This window comes from Miniopterus schreibersii, assembly GCF_964146895.1.
Source record: "Miniopterus schreibersii genome assembly, chromosome: 1".
NCBI lineage: Eukaryota > Metazoa > Chordata > Mammalia > Chiroptera > Miniopteridae > Miniopterus > Miniopterus schreibersii.
Window position 1 is genome coordinate 171,886,088 of NC_138101.1, and position 26,698 is coordinate 171,912,785.

Genomic DNA, 26,698 nt, shown 5'->3' on the forward strand with positions numbered 1-26,698 from the left:
TAATGGTTCTTAGGACTGGGGGAATGAAGAGATAGCAGGGTAATAGTGAGAGTACAAGGTTTCTTTTTGAGGTCATGAAAATGTTCTAAAATTGGTGATAATTGTACATATCTGAATATATTTTAAAAACTGTTGAATTGTATATGCTTTACATGAGTAAATTGTATGGACTGTGAATTATATCTTAGTGAAGCTGTTTTTTAAAAAGAGCCTATTGTGTGATTGTCCACTGACTAGTATTTATGACTTATGCGTTGCTGAGGCCAGATGGGATGAAGGAATAGAGAAGGAAAGAGAAGTAGTGAGATTCTGCTATTCTGTTCATTGAGTGAAATGGCTGTCAGGGAATTTTCTCTCTCATACTTATTCAGATAATTACCAAATAGAGTTGACTCCTAATTCTGAAGACAAGCAACTCCTGTGTGTACAATTTAATACAACACTTTTTAAGTTTGCCTCAATACAATGGATTTTTTTTCTAAGTTTATAAATAAAATATAAAGGCCTGAATATAATCTTTTTTTTCTCCCCCACCCCTTTTATACTTTAAAGGGAGTTTACACTGGGAGAGTACTTACCCTTCAAGAATTATTGATACAAGTTGGGAAGTTAAATGCTGAAGCCGTTAGAGGTCAGTGGGCCAATCTTTCATGGGAATTGCTTTATGCCACAAATGACGACGAGGAACGTTATAGTATACAAGCTCATCCACTACTTCTAAGAAACCTTACAGTACAAGCAGCTGATCCTCCCCTGGGATATCCAATTTATTCTTCAAATCCTCTCCATATACATTTGTATTAGAGCTCATATTTACTTGTAAATGTCATCAGATGAGATGTCTTTATTTTTTTCATTCTAGAAGAGTAATGATTTTTTAAACTTCGCTGACTTTTCCTCTCTCCTCCCACAAGTCAGATGCCTGGAAAAGCTAAGCTCTATAAAGTTGGTTCTCTTACCTATCCTAATGGTTTAAAAAAAAAAAAAAACACAAAAAACTTTATGTCTAACATAAAAGTTACAACTTTTGGCCAATATTTGTGCCCAATGGATTGTGGTAGGCTTTGTTAAATATAAAACGTATGTAAGATTAGAGAATGGATTTTTAATGCTTTCTTAAATGTGTGATAGGTCATATGACTTGCAAAAGTCAACAACTGTGTAATTTTTACATACTTAAGAGATACATATCAGTGTTTTAAGTAATGATAGTGGATGTTGTTAAAGGCTACATAATGTATACATATATTTGAAATACAATTAAATTTTATAATATTTTCAAACTTTGTGCTGTTTCATTTTAATATTTAACATGGTCTGAAGGTCTGAATGTTTCATGTAATTATTTTCTTTTCATATACTTCAATTCAGAAACCTTAAAAGTGTTTAATAAAATCTCTCCCAATAAAATCTTTTTCTTCCAAGTATCCTCTTGATGCAGTTTGAATCTTCGTAATCCCGAAAACTGGGTTAAGGTAACTCTAGATTACTAGCCATTTGTACCTAGCCACTACCCAGAGCAAATGTAAATCTCTGGACTGAACTTCCAAGTTTTTTTACAATTTTTCATATTTAATATTGGACAATCTAAAATAAAGTACCTGAGGAGAAAAGACAACATGATCAACACCCAAGAGAAGCGATAGACAATATGAACAGACCCATAGGGCATCCAGATAATGAGTTTTTAAGCACAGGCTTGAAAATTACTATGTTTGGTACATATAAAGATATAAAACACAAGATTGAAAGTTTCAGCAGAGAATTAGAAACTATACAGAAGAACTGACAAGTCTCAGACTGAAAAATACATTAATCACGTTTAAGAACTCAGTGAATATATTTGATAGAAATGACACAGCTAAAGTAAGAATTAGTGAACTAGAAGTTAGGTCAGAAGTAAATATCTGATATAAAACATGACACAAAAGAATGGAAAGTACAATGAGAGGATAAGACACACAGTGTTACCATGAGATGTAACATACAAGTAACTGAAATTCCAGGAGAGGGGGGAGAATCTGGTAGAAGCAACATTTGAGGAGATAATGGCTGAAAATTTATCAAATTGTTAAGAGCCATCAATCCCTGCAAGACCTAAGCATAATAAATAAAACCACACCCCAACACATCTTAAGAGAAAAGTATATAAAAAGGAAATCATAAAAGCAGCCAGAAAGACACAACTTCTCAATAGAATGTATGGAAACCAGAAATCAGTGGAATATCTTAAATTTGCTAAAAGACAGGAACTGCAAACAGAATCTATACTCAGCCTTTCCCCCAAAACTCTTTTAGAATGGAGATAAAGACACTTTCAAACAGGACCTGCAGCAGCAGATTCTCATAAAAGGAAACAAGTATATTTTCAGACAGGAGGAAAATGATTCTGAAGTAGCTCAGGGATACAAGGAGTGGACAATATTTTTTTAAAAGTATACGGTTAAATCTATATTAATAGTCACAATATAAAATAATTTTGGAGGTTAAAATGTTTAAATACATGACAATAACAGCATAAAAGCTGATGCAGAAATTAACAAAGAGTTCTAGCTCCTTGTATTATCCAGAAAGAATTTTAAAGTACCAACTTAGACTTGACTGTCACCTATAGAATAACCACTAAAATAGAAAATAAAAATAAGTGTATAACTACTAAGCTAACCAAGGAGGAAAGTATAATAAAGCAAAAAGAGAAAGATAAAACTTACCAAATTGTACATTTTAATTTAGTGCAGTTTATTGTACATCAATTATACTTAAGTAGTTAAAAATAATAGAATGTTTATTAAATCTGCCAGTCAATAATTACCTGTGACTAAGGTCTCACAATACTTACTGATCTACCCAGCAGTTCAGCAGATTAACCCTAAAGCCACAGCTTCTACTGTTTACTCTTCTACCAACTCACCAGCTGTCCTCTTACACAACCCCATCTGTGCCTCACTTTCAGCACTGGTAGAAGGGAACACACCTTTTCCTTCCTATTTCAAAGGGCCATTGGAGATGATCATTAGGAAATGAGATGTCTGTAAAATAATAAACACTTTCTAAAAAGTCAATATGTGAACACTTGGTTTCACAGTTCTGGACTATCTTTGAGAAAATGAACTTTGACCAAAATCTGCTTTTCCGTCTCAGTCTGCTGACAAAAGAGCCTGAGGATGAGTGAGTGTCTATATACGGATATTATGAATTACGTGCTATAGAAAAACACCATACAGATGACTTTCTAAAAATAATTTCTAAATATTTATACCTCTTCTACCATTCTGTGCTAATTTCAGCCTCTGAGTTTTCATTGGTGACATTCTGAAGACAAAGAATGCCTGGTTTACATACGCTCAACAAACCCTAAATGTTGGCAAGCACAATGCCAAGCACTGTAGAGTCAATGACAAGTAAAAAAACTGCCCTGGACCCTGATCTCCTGAAGCCTCTTAGTCTAAAGTCCACCCTTTCAAGGCTAAGTGCAAGTCACAGCTTCTCTACAAAGAGCTTCCACACTAATCTGCAAATCTGAACTGTTTGCACTCACAGCCTGCACCATGCCACATCATGTTATTTTGTAGCATTCTAGAATCATTCCAATGATCCATCTTTTTGTTTTCACCCCAGGTGTGGTGATTTTTTAATCATAATTTCCATCACTGGCTGTACAAGAGCCCCCTCATTTATTGCAATTGATCCCCATCCTACCCCCCCATCCTAAGCAACCATTACATCTAATGTTCACCTTTTCATTGTGTTTTCTTGCAAAATGAGCACTACCTTCTACGCACATAAATTTGTGTGTGTATAAACAGAATTGTGTTCCAGTTCTTTCACTTTCTCCACTCATCACCTGACGCTTCTAAAACATATCCGTGTTGTTTTGTGTGCACTTATTCCATTGCTTTTACTTGCCGTACCCCATGGTGTACCTCCCCCACACATCACCTTCCCCCTTTCCCAAGGCCAGCCACCAGGGTGGCCTCCAACTTCAACAGCTCTTCTAGTTATTTTATGTATGTTACCTTGGCTATAAACGGAACTGCTGATAAAGAACCAGGACTTTCTTCTCCTGTTACACCCCCCCCTTTGACAGTAGATAGTTAAGGAGTATTTGTTGATTTTCAATTGTTGCCTATGCATGTTATCTATGAAGGTGCTAAAGATTTAAGTAAAATTAATTTTAGACTAAGGTGTTGCCAATGGGGTTTAATCTTGACTTTACCCCTTACTAGCCCCGTGAGCTTGGGAAAGTAACACCTACTTGCTTTGGGCATCTATAAAGTCGGATACCACCTATCTTAGTGTGCTTTTATGAGGAATAAATGAACTAGCTAATACAAAGCACCTCAGTACAGCAAATGGCATATAATAGGTGTTTAATAAATTATGGCTATGAGTCCTACCTCCCACTTTTAAGTAGTCATTTGTCCCTGTCAATTCTTCTAAGAGAGTGTGAGCACCTTGGTAGCAGGACCATTCAGATATTTCTTTGTATCTGCTCATTACCCAGCACTCAGCTTTGTGTAATACCCCATACATTTCCATTAAATGGATTACTTTAATTCTTTGATTAGCATTCTGCTAACCTAGATTTTAAGCATAAACGCTAGAGTATGTTAAAATGCTCTTTTATCCAAGAGTGCAGTATTATTACCATCTTTATTGCAAGACTCATAGCAATCTTTTATTTATTGTTTATTACATATTGAAAGGAAAGTTGTGTCTATTAAGAAGTAAAATCACAAGTTAGTCGTTTGTGTACAAGAAGATGGCTGTTTTCATGTTTTCTGTTTCTCCTTCCAGGGGCTTGAAAATGCAAGTACTCTGTCAGTCATGTTTTCTCTTCCAGGTTTTAAAATAAGAATCTGCATCCTGTAACAAAGTGACAGTAACATGAATCAGTCCTTCCTTGTATTTACCCCAATTTTGGACAATTCCTTCTGTTTTAAGGAGCTATATAATTATGATTCACTGTAGAGAATCCTTGTAAAACCTGGGCAAATGCTTAAATTAGAATAAAATTCATAGCTAAAATTCTAGATCTACATCATTATCTCCTCTATCACTGGTAAGCATCTGCTCATGTCATTTTGTAAATGCTGGAATCTCTATTATTACTCTTCTGGAGCAGCATATCATACCTACACTGACTTGCCTTAACAATTACAAAGAATCAAGATATTTAGAATTGAAATATTTTACAGATAACTCTAAAATGACTTGTGAACTTTTAGAATATTGCTTAAAATGTAAAACAAGGTAACTCAATCATCCCTAAGATGAGTGTGACATTTCATTTGGCGAGATATGCATTTACCACTACCAAGAATTTGCACTAAGACAAAAAATAAAACACAAAATTCAATGCAGCTATTGTTCCTGATCCCTTAAAATAATAAAGATTCATCAAAGTTCCAGACATGCTGTTCCTAGCCTCAAGGACAGAAACAAATTCAAATATTATCACCAAGTACATTTAGTTTGGGATAAAGCTATATTGGCATTCTCTTAACTTAGATACTTATAAACAAATCACAATAAGGAGATGGATATATATAATAGAAAACAACGTGGAGGAAAGAAGCACAGAGGAGAGAATTGAGTAAAAAGCGAGAAACAATTTTTTAAAGTTTCTATGGTATTGTGTGAAGAAGGAGGTATAATCTCTCAGAAATGATAGTGGGAAATGAAATCATGCCCAGTTTATCATAAAAAAAAAAGTGATAAAGCAATAAGACCATGTAATAAGCAATATATTAAAGAGAGTAGTAGGAAGAGAAAGGCCGTCACTGTTAGCAAGGGTTAGATGTAATCAAATGCTAGATTTACTGAATATTTATATTTTACACTTAGATATTGTGTAAATAAAATAACATCTGCTACAGTGGGACTAAAACTCTAGCCCCTGGTCCTTCTTTTCCCTCTGAAACAATCATTTCTATAATGTATTATCTTTCTGCCCTATTATTTAACTCTTTGATCTTCACTATCTGTGAGTTCAATATTCCTGTACCACCTAAATGAAAGCATCAACAGCTAATCCTCAGTAAGTATAACACTCCACGGTGTGTTTTAAGAGTTTTCCGCATACTAACTAACTCAATCTCCATGACAATCCTATGACTAGATGCTATTGTCATCATTAATCTCCATTTTGTAGATGGGGATATTGACTTAGAGAGAAGTAACTTGCCTTAGATCGCCTTAGATCATGGGACTGAATGGAGTAGAGCTGAGATTTCAACCCATGTAGCCTGGCACCAGGATGCTGTGTCACCTCTCTAGTAAGGTGGCCGTTCCCTCTGGACTCTTATCCATCAGTGGGCACAATACCACTATATCAGCTTTACTCCAAATTTAAAACTCAGATGTAATCTTTGATGAAGCTCTACGTTTATAACCACCCTACACTACCAAGCCCCAACATTACCAAAACACTTATGATTTGGCCCAAAGCAAACTGGTCATAGTATAAGTTGGTAGAAAATGTATAGCCCTTCAGGATTTTTCAAGCTCTGGATGGGTTAGTACAGCATGGAAGTTTGATAACCTTTACTTCTCTAAGCATTTTAAGCATTTTTGCTTTTTTCACTAATTCATTTTGACTGTCCTACAAAAAGTTGAAGCAATTAAATGGCTAACAATTCATGGGTCGCTTAAATAGTGGTAGGTTACCTAATGATGTATATGGTATGATCCCATTTTACAACTCTTTATACATCAGTCCCTACTGACTTATTTCTAAAAGTATCACTGAAAGAAATACTTCAACAATAAAACCATCCAAAGAAATAACCTTTCTTTGTATAATCACATCTATAATTTTTGGCTTAACTCCTGACATTTCCTGTGCAGTTTATACATTAAACTCTTTTGATGGTCACAATTTTCTCAGAAATTGTTCATAATATTCCTCTTTTCTAAAAGAATGAGTGTTGAAAGTATGAGTGATCAGCACATTTTCTTACACAGGGACACAGGCACATCTCAGATGAGCAGAGTGCTTCTGGATCAAGTCAAAGGAACCAGCACTACCCAGCAAGAGCGCATCAGTTTAACAGCACAGTAAGTGCTTTGACAGAGGTAAGCACAGGGCTGAGGTTCATGCAGTCCTGGGAAGAAATGAGATGGGAGGCCAGGTATCAACCCAAGGAGGTGACACCGGAGCTGAGACTTGTAGGATGAGTAGGAGTCTGTGAGGAGGAAGAGCACGTGGCACATACCCTGGTCAAACAGCAAGTGCAGAAGGAAAAATGGCAATCTTTGACTTGATTTGACCTTGTAGCAAACTTCTTTCTCCAAGACCAGTAGTAATTCATAATAGACCAACAGCTATGCCTGGGGTGACAGAATACTTTTTATGTCTTTTGTACTGGTATCATGAGATTAGTGGCGAGTTAGTAAGACAAGTTTTTAAAAGCTAGGAAACTTCACCCTTTCCTAAAGACTGATGCGTACTGAGAGACGTGTAACTTGTTCTTACCAGACCCTTCTTGAAGTTCTCAATCCGCTTCTTCCCTATTTTGTCAGTCAGCCACCAGGCCCAGGTGGGCATGTACTGCCACAAATATGCCAGCAACAAATAAGGCTGATCCGCGATCCAAACTTCTTTCAAGTCATTGGCCATGCAGATTAACATCAGCCGCACACAACGGCTGGTTGCCATCTTGTGGGACTGGTCTGCAACACTATCGACAGTCTAAGAAATTTTTAAAAAATTAAGTGAGTGGTATTTACCCAAGGTATTTCACAGAACTTTTAAGCTAGAAAGGACCCAGAAGTCACCTGGTTGGGTGACTTTTTGATGTGACCTCGTGCCCCCTTAGGACCCCATAGGTACTAATAGGTGTCTATGATATTTCAAAAAGCCTAACAGGAATCAGATACTTACCAGATAAGACTATGCAAGCTAATTAAAAGATGAAGGTTCTTTGCTTTTAATTAGAATTGTATCATCTTAATGTACTTAATAATTATATATCACTTTAGTAATAAAAATCTTTAAGCGAATTAATACATACATTTAACAAATGAAATTCTATAAAACACAGAGTCCATGGGGATAAAGTGGAGGAAAAAGATAAAAGTGGTTTTTTTGGTACTGCTAATCTAGTCAACCCACTACCATTCTATAAATAAACAAACTGAGACTCAGAAAGGTAGTAACTCATCTGTGCTCACACGGATCACTGTAACAACCAGGTCCACTTTCCAAGTCCCGTGATTCCTATAATTGGGTGAATACTTACATAGAAGCATAAACACATTTATGTCTCAGTAGAACTAGATCTTAATGGAGAAGGAAAATTTCATGGTCTTTAGAGGGATTTTGTATTACTGAGTGACACTGGATTCTTTAAGAGACATCTGCTATTGATTTGATAAATCACTATGTGTAATCTGAGCTGGGGGAAGCACAAGCCTGGGCGAGGCTAACCTAAAAATATCACAATGCAATGAGTCTTTTGCTAAGCTCCTTCACCCTGATTCTTCTTTAAAAGCCCAGTAAGTTGAATATAATAAAATTCAGCCACACAGAACCTCTTAGTATTATTATAATTTGTGAGTTGATAGAAACTGAGTTTTTTACATCACATCATAATGGATTACTTACCAGTAGTATCTCAGCAATTTCTTTAGCCTTTATTAAAACTGGCTGCCAAAGCACTATCAGGTAATCTTAACAATTTTCCTAATGCCATGAGTTAAGGTTTGTAAATAAGTCATAAGCAGTTCTAACGGGAAAACCCTGAGGCACAGAAATATAAAACCAACATACGACTACTAAAGCATTCATATTCTACCCCAACTAGAAGCTCTTACCTGTGTGATATCATTCATTAGTGCATTCTTCACAATATTTGATTGCACAGGTCCTGGGCAAATGTTAGAAACTACAATACCTGGGTATGTGGCAAGTTCAGATCGGAGGCCATTAAAAAAACCCTAGTAGGCCAAAAAAAAAAAAAAAAAAGGCGAATAAAATAAATACAGACACATATTTCATGTTTACTAGTAGCATGAAATTTTCTTCAACTACTTATGAAGGACAATAGTGGCACATTATAAAAATATGTTCCAATATGAGTAGAGAGCAGGAACTGTAATTGTGCAATCCTATTAGGCAATCAAGAAGAGCATTCTCAGCTATTTCCGGGTAGGAATGATTCACCTGTTTGGTAGTGGGAGATCATACGATCAGTGTTTTTATGGTAGGCAAGCGCTGGATAGGTGAAAAACTACCCCCCGGAGATTCTGATACACGCTACTTAGACCAAACCCCATATCCCTATTCCAAAAGGGGGGCATGTTCTCCATGAGAATCACTCAGATTTGGTTTCTTTTTATCCCTCAAAGTGGTCAAAAGTGCCAATATCAGGGCAAGAGGCAGTGAACGGGATTAGTACTTAACAGAAACTCTCATCAAGAAGAGCCCAACTTTTTCTATTTATTACTACTTTAACAGACAACTGGTTTCAGCTAACAGTCATCTTTTCTGAGAAGTGAGACTCTACAGGGATGGAGAACGTCTGGCCCACAGGCAGATACGGCTCAAGAAAACATTTGGTCTGGCCCTGCCAAGGCAGCCACAGGCGGCACTCAAAATTCAATAAATCTAGAAGCTTTTTTCATAGCTAATTTTTAAGTTGATTAATTCTGATGGCCCGCAAAGTGATGTTACAAATACCCAAATGGCCCTTGGCAGAAAAAAGGTTCCCCACCCCTGCTCTAGCCTTAAAGATACTGGCCATTTCTAAACCAAACAGGGAGTAAACATCTACTTTCCCTAATTTAGGAAATGGTCCAAGACTACATTGTTATTAGGTGAGTTAACTACTGAAAAGCCTAAAGAGCTAACCCAGGGTACATTTATTTATGATCCAACAACACTAAAAAGTTACCAGCTCTTAACCCTGACCCCTAACAAACACAGGGCCTATGAGGATTCATGCTGTCAGAGACTAATACAGTGCCTAACTCAGATGGACAGGAAAAAGGCTTTCTAAGTGAATGAATGAATCATATCTTTAACTGTCTGCCCCTCTTCAGCAAAGAGGAGAGAGGACAGACGCCATGAAAGCCAACAAGCCGGACACTAAAACCTCTCCTTGTCTGAAATCACACCTAGTATAGTGTGGGAACTTTTCATTGATAAACAAGTTCACTCTATAGCTCTGATGGGCATCGGGGAAGTAAATGTACTCTTCAAAGAGCCTTCTGGTTTCCATGTTCGGCTACTGGTGTAAGTAACCAGAGTCTCAATCTGCCACGTTGTGTCAGAGGATCAAATCCCGTAATAAAACAGTGAGTCTTGGAGGGTAGGCCAGACACCTCAGATTGCATCTGACTGAAAGCATCCTGCATGTCTTATGAGACACTAGGTGCCAAACAGATGGGGCAGCTGCCTTCCCTCATCTACCAGCCTGAGACTTGCCCAACGGCCCTGCAGGAAGTGACTGATACCCTATATTACCAGGTATGAGGAAATCATCAGGGTAGCATTCCATTTCGTCACTCTCTCCAACTGTATGCTTTCCACAACAGAAAGGACGTACTAAGGAACCAAAGCTTCACGTTTTCATGAAACTGATGATCATTCAGCCATCATCTCATTATTCCAACAGTGAAACATTCTATATAAACTGACCTTCAACAGCATTAATTATAAATTATGTGTCTCCTTTAATCATTCTTCTCCTCTTGGCCTTATGACTTAAAATGTCCCATGTTATAGTTTAACATTTCTTCATATCCACTCTTAGCCAACTGTAAACATTCATTTGTTCCTAATATTCACATCTCATAAGTTAAGCAAACCAAATCAAGCTTTTCTCCTGGCCTCTGCCTTGACTAGATTTTCTCCTTCCAGTGCACCCAGGGTAAATAGAGTCAAAGCTAGTCCCAGCAAGGGATATGAAGCTCAGGGCTAATCATCTAGTGCGCAGTTCCTATTTCTGACATACTTATGTATTTATACCAGGTAAGATAAATCCCACGTACAAGGGGAAAGGAAAAAGAAGTCACAGAAATGGGGAGGAAAACTACATCCTTAAGTATGTAAAGAAATGAGAGGTGGATCCCAAATTTGCCATGAAGATGTGGTAGAAATGAAGAGAAGGCGAAGGGTGACATGTTGACTAGACTATATAATTCTTGAGGGCAGGGACCATATGTCATCTTTATATCCCCAGGATCTGTTGTAGGGTATGACACAGTGTAGGTGCTCATTACACATTTGTTGAATTAGAAGGAGGTATGTGAGGCTCAAGCCTTTTTTAGCATCCTCCGAGGAGGTCATCTATCAAAGGTCTCCTTGGGTCTCTCTCTCTCTCCATCACTGCCCAGTTCCAATGACCTCTTGCAGTGATGGCCATATCCCCCATATACATTTAGGTCAATTCTATCAAAGTTAGTTTGAGCAGCCTTACCCGAAGAGCATGCTTGCTTGCGCAATATCCACTAGAAAGGGGTCCAGACATGATACCCATGAAGCTGTTCACAGTAAAAATCTTTCCTTGCTTCCTCTCAATCATATGAGGCAGAACACACTTTGTCAAGGACACTGTCCCTAAGTAGTTAAGCTCTATTAGCTCCTTGTAGACATCCAGGCTGGTTTCCACACACAGAGAACGCTGGGATCTTCCACCGTTGTTGACCAGAATGTCGATCTAATCAATAAAATTAGAAAAGGGACACTTTGGTGACAACCTGTAGATGGATTGATGGAATCCCTAGGGATGATTGCTTATATTGTTAACCTGAAGAATCACTGGCACAGAATGGTGTATTTGCAGAAGTCAGTAATAAAAACATAAAATAAAAAACAGAATTCACCTATGGAATTAAATTCCTATTTTAGGTGACTCTTTATGGAAAGTAGTAAATGTCATAAAAATAAAAGGCACTGTATTTTTAGCTTCTTTTGTTCTACATGGAGAAGTTAGTACTTGTTAAGGTGTTAAAAGTACTAATTTCACAAAGCCAAAGATTCAGAGATTAAGAGGCCAAACTCATGGGCCTTGATCTCACTGCATGGACCCATTTGCCTAAAGCCCTTTTAATGATAGCACCACAGATGGGAATCTCTTTTGCAGCTACTTCAAAGCAAAACTTATCAATTCAAAATGCTACTTACTTTACCAAACTCCTGGAGAACCGCTTTGGTAGCCACTTCATGTGAACTTATGTCAGTCAGGTCAAGGGGCAAAACAAGTATATCTTTTCCTTTTAAATTGCCATTCTCTAAATAAAGACACTCAAAAATTAGTGTGGAAGTCGTGCAATAGTTCATTCAAGCTCCTTGCTACCTGCATGAAGTTCAACACACATCCTACAACCAGACTTGGCAACAAACTCATTTCTGAGCGGCCCTGTAGAAGAGTTTCTCGGTGATCAAGAAGAGGACTGGTGGTAATACGGCGTCTTATCGGACAAAAAGCTGGCTGGGAACACAGGAAGTAGACTGGCTCTCCTCAACTTGTACATAAACAGTCTAACATTGGAACAGACTAGAAGAAATCAAGACTATACTACATGCCAAAAAAAATAATTTTGGAGCAATTTCTTTAAAGAGGTGCTTTTGTTTTATGATAGGTTTACAAAGTTAGTTGCTCTTTAACACACACTGAAAAACAAAGTTTATGCTTAAGATCAGTAAGAAGCTCAGAGCTCTCCAGTGACATGACACATAGACGCTTCCAGAGGCTAAGGATCTCAGGAGGCAAACAAGGAAAATTACATAATCTTGGACTTCCCAACCAGGAAACATGTTGGATTGTAATGGCCCTTTCTATTTCTGTTAATTTTAAAAAAATAAATAAAAGGCAAGCCCTGGCCTGCATGGCTCAGTGATTAGAATGTTGGCCCATGCACCAAAGGGTCACGGGTTTGATTCCTGGTCAAGGGCACGTATCTGGGTTTCAGGTTTGATCCCCAGCCTCCCAGGATTGTGTGCGAGAGGCAACCAATCTGTCTCTCTCTCTCACATCAATGTTTCTTCTCTCTCTCTTGCTCTCTCCCTCCATCCTCCCCTCCTTTCCACTCTCTCTGAAAAAATCAAATGGAAATAATATCCTCAGGTGGGGATTAAAAAAAAAAAAAAAGAAAACTGAAACTAATTTTCTTGAACTCTAACCTTGGAATGCAACAAGTAATGCCAATAAGAAAAAAACAAACAAGTAGAGAAAAATATAAGAAATATAAAGGCTTTATGGGCAAAAGAGTAAACTGTGAAACAATAAGTATTTCAAGAGAAAGAGAAAAGTTTGCACCAGTTTGCACAGATATAAGAAAAACAATCAGCCTCATACCCACTAAGAAGTGTTGACACAGTTCATCTCTGCCAGTATAAGGCTTGCAAGTCTCAACAGTGGAAAGCAACCACCATAAGAAATGGCCCAGGCCTGGCCAGTGTGCTCAGTGGTTAGAGCATCCCGCGCGCCGGCCCCCCCCTCCCCATGCACCAAAGGGTTGAGGGTTCGATTCCCACTCAAGGGCACATACCTGGGTTGCAGGTTCCATCCCTGGCTCTAGTTGGGGTGGGTGCAGGAGGCAACCGATTACTGTGTCTTAAATCAATGTTTCTCTCTTTCCTTCTCTTTCTCTCCCCCTTCCTCCCTCCCTTCCACTCTCTCTAAATATCAATGGGAAAAATATCCGAGGGTGAGGATTAACCAAAAACAACAACAAAAAAGGAAATAGCCCAGGGCAGAAACACAAGAGGCCTTTGAAAGCAATATCTTGAAAGAGCCCTTGTGGCTTTGGCAACTGTTCTGCATGGCTGCGTGGTTAGTTCCATCAGCAAAGTGAAAGAAAGATTTCTAAAGTATGGTAAGTAGATGACCAGATAAATGGTCTGCTAGCAAATTCAAAATTATCTCAGTTTAGATAATAAATGTCCATGAGAAGTAATAACTTTATTACTTAAGGCTGCTTTCAATGTGAACAGAACTATACCAAAACCCAAACAAAAATAAATAGTGTCACCCTAGATATTAATAGGAAAAATATCTCAAGTTGTATTTTTTACACTTAATTCACTTCCTGTTCTTTCATCCTTTATAACAACAATCTTATACCGTCTCATATGACTTCAACATCGGACATTTTAGCAGAATGAGTCAGAATCCTTTCTAATTAAATTTCTATGGTTACATACATGTCTGTCATACATAAAAACCAAACTCTTCCTTCTTTAAAACAAAAATATAAGGCATTTATTTGGTTCCTAAAAATCCACCAACATTTGAGAGAATTGGTGGTCACTCCCTGATGCCAAGAGACAGTACCAAAAAAAAGTAGAAAGGCAGCAGAAAAAGGGAAGAAAAAGGCCAGGGCAGCTAACTAAGAGATGACAAAGGAAGAGGCTTTGGGTGAACACACCTGGAGCATCTGGAACCAGAGTGGACTGCCCGGGAAAATCCCACTTTTGCCGCTGAAATTCCCCAAACTGTCTTTGGGTTTGGATTTTGATTTATTTCTAAGAAGCACTGCTGCTGTTTCAGATTTCCTTACCAAGGCATCTTCTTTTCACCCTTTCCAGCTCATGCACTCTTCTGGCCGACAGCACCAGAGAAACTCCTAGTTTAGACAGCTGGTAAGCCAGCTCCTCGCCAATCCCACTGGATGCTCCAGTCACCCACACCACCATGTCGGTCAGCTCCCATTCTATTGAGAAAAGAGCGAGGGTTGAGGGGGGAAAAATAAGCCGTGAATCACACCCAGATCCAAAGATTAGCCAAAAAAAAGGGGGGGGGGGTTTTAAACAATACCCCTAATTGTGAAGATATAATGTGTGGAACTTAAAAATTTAAATATCCCGTTTATGGCCTTGCTTGTGGTGATGGTCTCACAGGTGTATACTTATCTCCAAACTCATCAAGGTGTATGTATTAACTGTGTGCATTTTTATATGATCAACATACCTCAATAAAGTGATTTAAATCTTTTTAAATTAAATATCCTAAGAAAACAACTCCTACCCAATAAAAAAATTTTTAAAAAGCATGAATACAAATCATATCAGTAACAGCAACTCATTCTTTTGTGTATTCCAGACTCTTGGGGGAGTTTTCCAGACTTCACTTCAAGGTAAGCCTTAGAACTCCATGGTGTGACTTCAAGGCTCTACTAACCTATGTATTTCATGGAGAAAACGGAAGGTAAGTGAGTAGAAAATCTGCCTAGGCTCACATTCTCACTTTCCTTCTCCACAAAAGGAGGGATTCAGGTAAGATGATCACCCAAGGTCCCACCCAGTTTCAGTTCTATGATTCTAATTTCTTGCGATGGAGGTATTGATAATGAATCTGAATACGCTAAGTTCTACTCTATGGTATGGTGGAGCCACCCTGGACTTTTAAAGTCATGTTTTCCCCAACTGTGAGCATACCTGATGCCTATCAGGTACAGGTCATTTCGCAAAGGCGTTCCCCAAATGCCTGCGCTCTCGCCTTAGGAGGTGCTGGCAGTCTGCCCGCTAAGAAAAGCACAGGCCAGGGAGTGAAATGCCCAGCTCTGCCTGCCCGCTCGGGTGCTGCCAAAGACGGTAAAAATGGTGAGTAATAAAGGAACGGCGAGTGGCTTATTCTCCTTGTGTCCAATGAAAGTGTATTTGCAGGAGACGACAGCCACTGTCTACTTAAAATCGCAGCGTCACTGTCACACAACGTTCCTCTGTGCCTTTTATTCATTAAAATATGTGTGATTTAGCAAAAACAGCAAGCCAGGTATCACTTAACATACGTATTCCTGGTTTCCAATTAGAAAAGTTAAAAATCAGGGAACGAGTTTACTATTTCAGTCAAGCGATTCCACAACCTGTCAGGCTGAGAGTCTGAGCTCCGGACACAGCCAGGGTTCGAATCCCAGCTCCACCGCACACGGCGGTGAACCGCTCCTGTGTGAGCTCGGAGCCTTACTCTTCTACAACTGGAAAATGGGATTCATAATAAAAACCCCTCCACAGGTTGTTGAGAGGAATGAGTTAAAACGTGTAGAGTTCCCAGAGCTGGGTCTGACACATACTCGGTGCTTTATAAAATGTCAAGTGTAATTATTGCTAAAATTCTTTAACAAATGGACGTTTTGACAGCAAAACATAAGATATTCACTCAATAACTTGTGTGTTCCAATTTCTCCAGCCAAGGGCAAAGGGGTTACTAATGGCTTAACATTTTCTTGTTACTTTCTATGTGTTTAAATGCATTACCTATTGACACCCTCCCAAGAACCTTATAAAATAAGAATTATGTCAATTTTATAAAAAAAGGAAACAGGTTCAGTGAAATTCATTTACCCCACCAGACTATAAACTCCCTTAAGGCCGAGACCTTGTGTGCCTTGTTCCTTGCTGCGTCCTCGGGGCCTAGCACACTGTACTATAAAAAACTGTGGAATGAACACCCGAGAGCCCTAGCAGAGCTGGGGTATGAGCCCAGGTACACCAAGATCCATAATCCACACTGACCACTAGTCTATGATGCCCACATTTTAATATGATCAATATGTTAAAACCCAACTGTTTCTTAGCCATTCAAGAAAAAGCAACTTGTCCTCAGTAAAGAGGTTCTGTGTAAATATCTGAACTAACGATGGAAACATCCCAAATACCATGTCTAGGCTACCCAGCTTTCCCATCATTTAATGTGCTTTCACAGAAAGGCACAAATGAGCCCCCTTCCTGAAGGACTTTCTCAGGAATGGCAAAATGTATATTCAGAGAGCCATTTATTCATTCATCAACCACTCATTGTTCCAAAGTTCTGCAATCCTCAGACTCTAGGGTAAATACAGGTTATTTGTAACTATTTACTAACTAGCATAGCACTAACAAAGATTTCATTTTTACCCCAATATGCAAATGTTATTTCAGTCCAATGAGGAAAACCCCAGGTTCATGTTTACCTTAGTACACCTGCAGTTCTGGAACCTTCCTAGAGAAGAAAACCTTTTTTTTAGCACCAACTTTTGCTTGCCAATTCCACAGGATCTGGCATACACAGTGGCCTCCCTCAAAAGCCTCTGGAAGCAGATTCTCGAGGTTGAGAGGAAATTTATGGTTCAACCCCAAACCCAGTTTGAGAATTCTCTCCTCAGGTTGACTAGCCTCTACTTTATTCCCTCACAGGAGGAGGAAGCTAGTTACCTCTGAGACACTTGCTCCTTTTGGGGACCAGTCTAATCATTCAAGGAGTTCAAGGATTCTGACATCGATGGGCTATACCTTTAACTTCTACTGGCCAGCACCTGACGCCCTGTGGCATCAGAAAGAGTAAATCAAGCCTGCCTTGCACATGACAATCCTGCATTTATTTGAAAACAGCTGTCATGTCTTCCCGAAGTCCTCTCCTCTCTCGCTTCTCGAAGGCTACATAATACATAAACACCTCCAATTTCTGCTACCTTCCCTCAGATGACATGGAATCAGGTTTCCACACTCTTCCGCTCACACCCCTCTGCACAAGCTCTAGTTGGTCGATGTCCCTATTGAAGGGAGCTGACCTGAGCAGGACACGGGATTCCCACGGGGTCTGTACAGTTCAGAACAGGGCGAGATGACTGAACTGCTTCCCTTGTCCCCCAGAAGACAGGCTGTGTGAGGGCCTGGACAGTGGCTGCATCAGTCACTGCTGGGTCCCCAGTGCCCAGCACAGAGGCGGACACAAGTTACAGAAGACATCTGTTGTTGTTTGCAGTTTGTTACTTCAAGACACTAAATATCTCCCAGGCTTGCCTAACTTTTCTGGCATTCACTTCACTAGTGGACCTATATTGAGATTACTGTCAACTAAAACCTGAGTTTTCCTCACATGTGCTGCTGTTGAGACTCCCTACTCTGGACTTGTGCCATAGATTTTTTTCTGGATCAACGTGCAGCATCTAAAATTAGTCACCCTTAAATGTCATCATGTGAGATATATGCTTGGAAACACAGGCAATTTCTCTAGAAGGACACATAGAAGGTGGGAAACGGTGGTTGCCTCCAGGAAGGCATACTGCGTAGCTGGAGGACAAGGCTGGGAAAGAGCTTGACTTTTCACTGTATAACCTTTTGTATTTTTAACTTTCTATTATGTGAGTATACTGTTCATTTTCTAGTAATAAAAAATAATAAATCTCCAGAGAACTTAAGGAGGATAATTTTTTTTTTCACCTTGATAAGAGTTTGCCCATCTTTCCAGTCTGAGCTGTTCTGTTGTTATCACCCCTATCCACAGGAGTCCTGTAAGTCATTTTTTTCCCTAATAACTCCCCCATGGAATTTTAATTCCACTGATATACTATGTATCTGTTTATGTACTGTATGTATATCTGTGGTTTATACATAAGTTCTATAAAGTTTACTCCAGCAAGAATGGCCGAATTTAAAAATTAAAATCTTTTAACATTTAACTTAACTTTATATCTGTATTTGCTGAATAACTTTTAATGCAATGTGTTTACTTAAATAACATATTAAACTACATATGCAAATTAGCAAATTATATACCCACATAATAGCAATGTAATTAAATGTATTTAAAATCCTCCAAAATTATTTTTCCAGTAAAAAACATTGAAAAAAACAAAGTTCTTCAAAGTTATGTTTAGTAACTAAATTTATGTTTAGTAACTAAATTTATGTTTAGTAATTAAATTAACTTTTAATTTTGCTTGAAATGTGAAAATACCTTTTAATTAAGTAGCTGCTAGATGTTGTCAACATTTTCAGTGCTTGATATAATTAGCGGGTTGGATAACTTTTGTAGAATTAAATAACAAAATATAAACTATTTCTTTGTACTTCTCAAAGTCCAAGTTAATGCAAAATTACTGAGGATCAAACATAAACATCCACACAGCAGCCAGTAGGCAGGTGCGTGCCATCTCCTGAGATGGATCATACTATCAAGGGAGAGTCTGCAAATCACAGCCATCAATCTGCCATAGTTTTGCAGCACTGACCTTGCATACACACATATGAACTCGATAATGTCAGTGTTGCACTTGTTATACTCTGCCCCGCGCCTCCCCCCCCCCCAATAAAAAGAATGAGAGAAATGAAATACCAAAGAAGAAGGTTTTGTCAGGTAGGGTTGAGCTTTGGAGGGACACACTGTACCCTCTTAAGATTTTTGGTCCCCAAGAACCAATTTTCACACCCATGGAAGCAATACTGCTTCCCTTCTCTCCTGGCCCCATTTTGAAAGCACAGCAGCTCTCACTTCCAATCAAACTGCCTCACATGATGAATCTTTTCATACAGGAAACTTGGTCCAGGGAAATCCCACTTCCCCCAGCCTTCATGGATCCAAAGCCTAACTTTGGGCAGGTCATTAAATTTCTATGAATATTAGTTTCCTACCTGGAAGATAAGATTAGCAAAGCTTACTTTGTACGAGTCCTTGTATAAAAATAAAGGTCACGTGTGTAAAGGGCCAAGCACACTGCTTAGCACATAAGAATGTGTTTAGTAAACGACCAGCAAATACTAAGGAGGGCACAGATGCAGGCCGGGCAGGCAGAATGCCCCCTTAGTATGCCAATAACGAAATACCAACTCAGTTCTTTCTGGGGTTATACTTTTACGTATTCCAATGAGTAAGTAGGTGGAGAAATCCAGATGATGTGGAGAAAGAAAGGACGTTTTAACTGCTCTAACTAAACATGAGTAACCAAAGGAGAATACAGAGCCTTTCAAATTCCTCACTGGGCAAATTCCATGGGGTTAATCACACATACGTTTCAACAGTTTCAACATTAAAAGTAAACAGTTGTAGAAAGCAGTGCCTGTTCTTTCTTCATCCTGGTAAGAGTTTGCCTTGAAGAATAAATGTTTCCAAAGTCTACTTCCAGATTGCCCGATGTCACAGGGGGACGCCCCAACCTTATCTGTACATCCTTTCCAGCTGATGGGAAACCGCTCATCCCTGACCACACGCACTTCTCCACTCCGTCCCGTCCCCCCCCCAATACAAGCAGCCCTCGCGCTCCTCGCGGCACTTCCAAGGCTTCTTGGAGTTCTTCTCCCGGGCATGTCCTCAATTTGACCCAAATAAAAACTTTTTTCTTGAATTTACGGAGGTCCAGGTCCTCTTTTCGTTTACAATATCAAATTTTACCGTTTCAAAACCCCAGGAGAGTGCGAAGCGGTGAGTAAACAGCCTCAGCAAGTAGAAACGCACAGCTCGCGTCCTAAAAGGGGTCTGTCCCCCTCACAAGCCCGGGGGGGGGGGCGCGTTTCTCCAAGGACCGCCGCCCCGCGCAGCAGGCGCACTCCCGGAGCCGGGCAGCCCTGAGGGTGCGGGGGAACCCGCCCCGTCCCGCGCCCAGGACTTGGGCGCCCAAGCGAGAAAACAAAGCGCAGAGCAGCCTCCACCCCACCCCCCGCAGCCGCTGGGAGAGGCTCAGCCTGCGACGCGGAAGCTTCACGCCACCCGGACGGCCGCGGGGGCAGCGCAGGCTCGGCCGCAAGGGGCCCGCCTCCCTCTCCTGCGGGTCCTCACCTGGGCGTCGCCCCTGCCACTCGGCCCACAGCAGGGTCAGGTCGCCGTCGGCCCGCACGAAGCGCACCAGCTGCACCACCACCGCGAGCAGCGCGCACAGCGCCAGCAGCCAGAGCAGCAGGTCCCAGCTCATCGCGGCCCCGCGCCCGACGCCGCCGCAGGAAGACGGACAGCGCCCGGCCGCGCAGAAGCGCGGCGGCGTCAGTGCGGCCGCCTCCCCGCCCCCCGCCCGCCTCCGGGCTCCGCCCAGCCCCGCACCGCCCCCGGAGCCCCTCCCCCCGCCGCGCGCGTGGGCGTGGGGTGTCCCCGCGCGGCGCGCCGAGTGCCCCCCGCGGGCGGCGGCTGCCCGGGCTGCCTGCGTGTGCGCCCTGCCTCGGCTCGCCGTGGAAACAAAGGGCGTGGGTTTGTCACAGCAAAATCGGCTCTAGCAGTTGTTTTGCGGGCAGTTTTCAAGGCTCTGGTTGTGTCAACAGGATGAGCACAAATATCTCCACTTAAGGACGCGGCCTCCTCCTTTTTTTTTTCAACTAGATGACTCGAACAAACCAAATTGATCCAGCCCCCGCCGGAGGAACCCAGGCTCTGAGTTAGATTGGCCCCGTGTCAGCTTGACTTTGGAAAGCTTGCTGCAAGTGACGTTGGCCTCGTTGCCCGACGAGAAAGCGCCGCTTCGGCCATGCCTGCCCACGAGCATTAGCGCTGGGAGCTCAGACTGGGGACCTGGGCCAACCCAGCTGAAGTTTGTAACTGCACCCTGGGCTGCCCCGATTAAATTATGTCTTTATCTGTGCGCACAAAGAATATGGAGTATGATTTAAACGAGAAAGTGCCTGTAATGGGCACAGGGGCTTGTACACAGTAATTCATCTTCTGTAATTCTCACTATTAATTCTCATTATTAACTATTTATTGTTCCCTTTATTATAATTTCTTAAACTTCAACCTGAAAGTCAGGGACTCTGTTTATAAGCTGTATATTCTGCATCCACAGAGTTCCCCTGACACGTGAAAGGGATAAGGATCTTTAAATTGTGATGAATCAGAAATTGGTTTGGGATTCCTTGAGGAAACTATGAGCTAGCTAACCTTTGATCTTGACTGATTGTTTACCCCTATTACAACTTGAAATAATATTGCTCAAAAGTGGCCCTCATTGGCTTGTCACCTTTACAATAGGGGTTTTATGTTCTTTATGATAAATGACTTTTAAAAATAAGGTGCTTAAACATACCACACTGAGTCTCACTGCAATGAACAAATTCAAAGAGTTTCCTCTATGCCTGTATCCCTTTTTGTAAAATATAAGGGTTGAGTTAGCGGTAGTGTCCCAAGCCAGGCCATACTGTGGATGGGTAAACTGATTCTCCATCACAAACTCCAGCTGTTGGGAGGGTGAAAGGGGAACAGAGCTGCACATTGCAATTAGGGCAGTGGGAGATGGGACAGCAGGCCCAGACCCAGAAAAAACTCACCCAAAGTATATAATCTCTGACCTGTCCAGCCCTAGATATTAAGAAGTCTATGTGAGCTTGAAACATCTAAGTCTGAAAAATATGTCTTTGCTTTTTAATCTGATAATTTCGTCCAGTATGAATTTCTCACTCACTCCAGTGTATGTACTTATTGTAAACTTATATACATAATTTTATGTACCTGCATTTATTAATTTATAAGCTGTCATTGTTAATTTTACGTGTTGGCTAGGCCATGGTGTCCAGTTTTTGGTCAAACACCCATCTAATTGTTGTTATGAAGGTATTTTTTAGATGTGATTAACATTTTAAAAAGTACACTTGAAGAAAAGCAAGTTAGCCTCCACAATGTGGGTGGGTCTCGTCCAATCAGTTGAAAGCCTTCAATGAAAAAACACACTGAGGTACCCCGAGGAAGATCGAGTTCTGACTCCAGATTGTCTTTGAACTTGAACTCCATCATCAACTGTCCCTTCAGTTTCAGCCTGCTGACCTAGCCTGCAAATTGTAGATTTGATCGCCCCCACAATCAGGTGAGCCAATTCCTTAAGCTAAATTTCTGTGTATATGTGTATATATATGTATATGTATATGTGTATATGTATTTCCTGTTGGTTCCATTTCTGTGGAGACCCCTAAGACACAAACTGTAATAAAACCACACAGTCACTTCACCTCAACAGCAGTTCATGCACTAGAAAATGAAAACAACCAATTAATATACAAATTTCAACATCGGAAATTTCAATTTACCTAAATAGAGGCATAATTCATTTTGGAATTCAATTATGTTTAAAGAATCTGTTACTCTCATTAGAAAAACAACTATTATAATGGATATCTTTGCAGTGCAAAATTGTCCTCATCTGATCTCTTCACCAGTGAGAAAAATCCAGCTTCCGAATCTGTTGCCTCTGGGGAAGATGCTCAGCAAGTTCTTTTCACAAATAGCAGCCATCAGAATTGCCTCTTCCCACTTTGCACAGAATTTATTGCAAAACTCGGAGCCAAAGTGCTCAAAGCAGAAGGACAGATAAACAAATGAAGGAGCTTCCTGAGGCCGGTGGGGCAGGTGAACCCCAGTCTCTCCTGGATCGGTCCATTCATGAGCTGACAGAATTTTAACCATTTAAATATAAAATTTCAATAATTAAAAAAAAAAAATACCGATTCAAACATAAGCTACGTTATTTCCTCTATGAATGGGGAAACTTAAGCAACTGCCAGGAGACAAGGGGAGAATCACTGTCACTTAGTCTCCCTTCTCTATTTCCATTTGGAAGGAGCATCGGCTGCTCCCTCTCCTAAAGTCGTGGTGTTTTTTTCATGAGGCCAGGACAGCACTAAAGAATGTGCCCATCGTGCAAGGCCCACGAGCCAAGGCGATGGCCCATCAGTTAGAACAGGGTCCTTTCACAATTAGGGAGAAAGGACTGAAATCACACTCTGTTTCAGCCCCCTGCCGCATGCTTCTGACAGCACACAGACTTACTCTCAGCTGAAGTGTCTGTTTTGGCGTATTCTAGTGTGGGGCGAAAGCCTCCCTATCCAGGCCATGATTCACAGATAAAAACAGAATGAACTCAACACCACGGTCTAATTACACAAAATATTGAGACACTGTTCTTGATTAATTTTCACTAGAAAGAGCTTCAAAACATTTAATTGCTACTTAACACCTGCATGTATTGGACAGGCATCAACAGTGGCGACTTTCTTATTTTTAAGCATTTAAAAACAAAAAGCTTTTCAATCTAGAAGCCCCACAGGGACCCAGTTAAGAGTGCATAGAAACTAGGTCATGGCTGAGAACAATGGATGGTCAAATGGAGAAAGTTCTAGGCTTTTGTGCAACAGAACTTCCGGCCTCTCTAATTCCTGGAGTCCCTTGTATGCTCTGGTGCTTGTTTTCCTTGGCAGAAGCCAAATACAACTTTAAAACAATAATGAAAGTGAAAAAGACCACAGCTTCCCTCCTCAATGTTGCATTTTTCCAGTCTTGCCTACCAAGCTTTCCTTTCATCTTGAAATGTCTTAAAGAATGTTATTTGCAGTAATTAAATTTCCTTAAACAGCTCTTCCTTCTCTTTCCAATTCTGCTGCAAACCTTCACTCCCTCTTTCCCACTCCCATCCTCTAGAAAATCTTTTCAGGTTACCTGGAGACATAATCACCTCCTCCCTAGTCTCATCTCTTCTACAATTGCTTCTGATGGGAACTATGTCTGATATTGCTCTCTAATCATTTTCAGGGTTAATATAGTATTGCCCCAAAGGAACTTTAAGCTCCTTGAGCTAAAGTAGCAAGGCTGGTGTTTCTTTTTAAGAGTCTACAGTACTTAGTGTTAATAGAACAAACGAACGATAAGCGCACGTTGAATTGAACTCTCTTTCCTTGTCAGCTCAACCTCCTTGAAGTTCTCAGCTGAAATTGATATTAGAATGAGAGTTTTTAGAATTGAATAAATCAGACTTCTCTGAGTGTCATTGAAATGCTTTGAATAAACCCACAACCAAGGTTTTTTGTATCATCAGTAACCTTAGTTTTTAACTCCAGCTGTGGTAGAATGGTACCCCACTTTCCCTCCTTTTAGTAATGGCCATTTTTTATAGTATGGACTCAGGTCCTATCAGCATAAATCAGCCAAGGTGAAGGCAATTGTGTGTAAGAAAACTGTCAACTTCCATAATGAAATCATCTATAAAAATAATTTTAAAAATACAGATCCTTCAAGGTTAGCAGTCCCTGGGAAAAAAGAGAAAGACCCTATGAGTGAAAAGAGGAACTGAGGAAGTGTGGGGAAAGAATATTTTCCCCACAAGAAGTTCCTCGAAAAATTAAAAATAGAACTACCACATGATCCAGCAATTCCACTTCTGGATACTGATCCAAAGGAATTGAAAACACTGACTCAGAAAGACATCTGCACCCCCACATTTATTTCAGTATTATTTACAATTGCCAAGACATGGACAACCTAAGTGCTGGTCGATGGATGAATACATAAAGAAAATGTAGTACATATGTACAATGGAATATTACTCAGCTGTAAAAAAGAAAGAAATCTTGTTGTTTGCAACAACATGGATGGACTTTGAGGGCGTTATGCTACATGGAATAAGTCAGACAGAGAAAGGCAAATACTGTACAATCTCACTTACATGTACAATCTAAAATAAAATAATAAAATAAAATAAAAAACTCGAACTCATAGATACAGAGAGCAGATCAGTGGTTTCCAGAGGCAGGGGTTGAGGCTTGCGTCAAATGGGTGAAGGTGACCAAAAGATACAAACTTTCAGTTACTGTATAAGATAAATAAGTCCTGGGGATATAATGTATAGTGTGGCGACTATAGTTAATAATACTGTATTGTGTATTTGAAAGTTAAGAAAGTAGATCTTAAAAGTTCTTATCATAAGAAAATAATTGTACCTATGTGTGGTGATGGATGTTAACTGGACTTATTGTGGTGATTTCAATATGTACAACTATCAAATCATTCTGTTTTACACCTGAAACTAATATAATGCTGTATGTTGATTATATTTCAATAAAAAAATGATGAAGTATTTATCTAAAAAAGATGCCTGTGTTGGGAGACCCCTAATTGGTGTGTTAAATTAAGAATATGCTGATTATGACCTGCTGGCTGAGGGGGCACAAGCCACCAATACTTGGATCCCTCAGCATCCAAGCTTCCACTTGGGGGTGTCAATATCCTGGGGTGGCACAGTTTCAATACTCACACAAAGGAAGTAAAGTCACCAGATTTATTACTTACAGATCCCAGAATGAGGGTGGGGGTGGTTAGAGCTGAGCCAGGGGAAGGCTGCTCTGTATCCCGGGTCACTAGTGAGCAGGAGACAGGGATTAGGGTAGCAAGCACTTGTTATACAGAAGGTGGTTGGGGCCAAGATCGAGGGCTCAACTCTAAGTGGTTATTTTAAAAGGTGCCATGGGGAAAGCAAAGTGGGAACTTGGGGCAAGAATCCAAAGATCAGGTCCTTATCTAAATGTTCAAACTGTGGATGGGAGCAGGGTTGTTATGCAGTATAAAGCCTTGGCAGCAACTCAAAGTAACTGTTTTCTTTTTTCTTTTTTTAATATATCTTTATTGATTTCAGAGAGAGGAAAGGAGAGGGAGAGAGAGAGAGATAGAAACATCAATGATGAGAGAGTCACTGATCGGCTAGCCTGCAACCCAGGCATGTGCCCTGACCAGGAATCGAACCCCGATCACCTGGATCCTAGGTCGACGCTCAACCGCTGAGCCACGCCCGGCCGGGCAAAGTAACTGTTTTCTTATCACAATGTCTCCCATCTATAGTGGGGGGTCCCCACAGCAGAGATTAACATGGACCTGCAAGGCAGGTGTCGGCAACAACTACAACTCATCTGCCCTAACCTTTTGCCTCTACTCCCACTTGTCCATAACTGATTCCTGCAGAATCAACTGTGGAAACCTCACAGCTTCCACCCATCTTTGCAAGAACATCGAGTTTGGTGTCAAGGTTTCTGTCTCCAAGGTTTCCATTCTGCAGGATGCAAGACCATCCGTCACCAGTTTCCTGACGAAGAGAAGAAAGCCTCCCCCCCCCCCCCCCCCATGCCTGATGTGCTGCTCTCTCTGCTCAGTCTCACAAAGGCTGGTGTAAATCCACTGGATCCCAGATGTCCCAAACGCTTTTCTCCAGAGCCTCAAACCAGCCCAAGGACCAGTTAGGAACAGCAGCCACCACTGAT

At 40.5% G+C, this 26,698-nt stretch overlaps 2 protein-coding genes across 3 annotated transcripts in view; one reads left to right on the top strand and one right to left on the bottom strand.

Annotated features, from left to right (window-relative positions):
• PCNX4 (pecanex 4) overlaps positions 1-1,280 on the top strand; it is a 32,461-nt gene extending 31,181 nt beyond the window's left edge. The window contains exon 11 of the mRNA XM_081150621.1: positions 553-1,280. Within this exon, the coding sequence (XP_081006747.1) occupies positions 553-804 (252 nt within the window). The 3' untranslated portion in view covers positions 805-1,280. The remainder of the gene's footprint in view (positions 1-552) is intronic.
• DHRS7 (dehydrogenase/reductase 7) lies at positions 879-20,718 on the bottom strand. 2 transcript variants are annotated; one of them, XR_013999795.1, is made up of 8 exons: positions 20,481-20,710; positions 14,509-14,661; positions 12,131-12,237; positions 11,424-11,663; positions 8,818-8,940; positions 7,478-7,693; positions 7,218-7,332; positions 954-4,866 (listed from the first exon to the last, which is right to left on the bottom strand). XR_013999795.1 is itself a non-coding variant. In XM_081150776.1 (7 exons), exons 1-7 carry the CDS (start codon positions 20,611-20,613, stop codon positions 4,822-4,824), a joined length of 1,017 nt encoding a protein of 338 aa, XP_081006902.1. In that variant the 5' UTR covers positions 20,614-20,718; the 3' UTR covers positions 879-4,821. The 2 variants fall into 2 exon arrangements, 1 of the variants encoding a protein (XP_081006902.1); XM_081150776.1 differs by lacking the exon at positions 7,218-7,332 and having other exon boundaries at positions 879-4,866; positions 20,481-20,718.
• Positions 20,719-26,698: the final 5,980 nt, after the last annotated feature.

Bases quoted from the DNA above. Each gene is read 5' to 3' on its own strand.
- DHRS7 (XM_081150776.1), bottom strand. From the start codon at position 20,613: ATGAGCTGGGACCTGCTGCTCTGGCTGCTGGCGCTGTGCGCGCTGCTC. The intron at 8,941-11,423 runs GTAAGGCTGCTC...TTGGCCTACTAG, and splicing joins CAAGCAAGCATGCTCTTCGG to GGTTTTTTTAATGGCCTCCG. The intron at 7,694-8,817 runs GTAAGAGCTTCT...AAAATTTCTTAG, and splicing joins TAATGAATGATATCACACAG to ACTGTCGATAGTGTTGCAGA.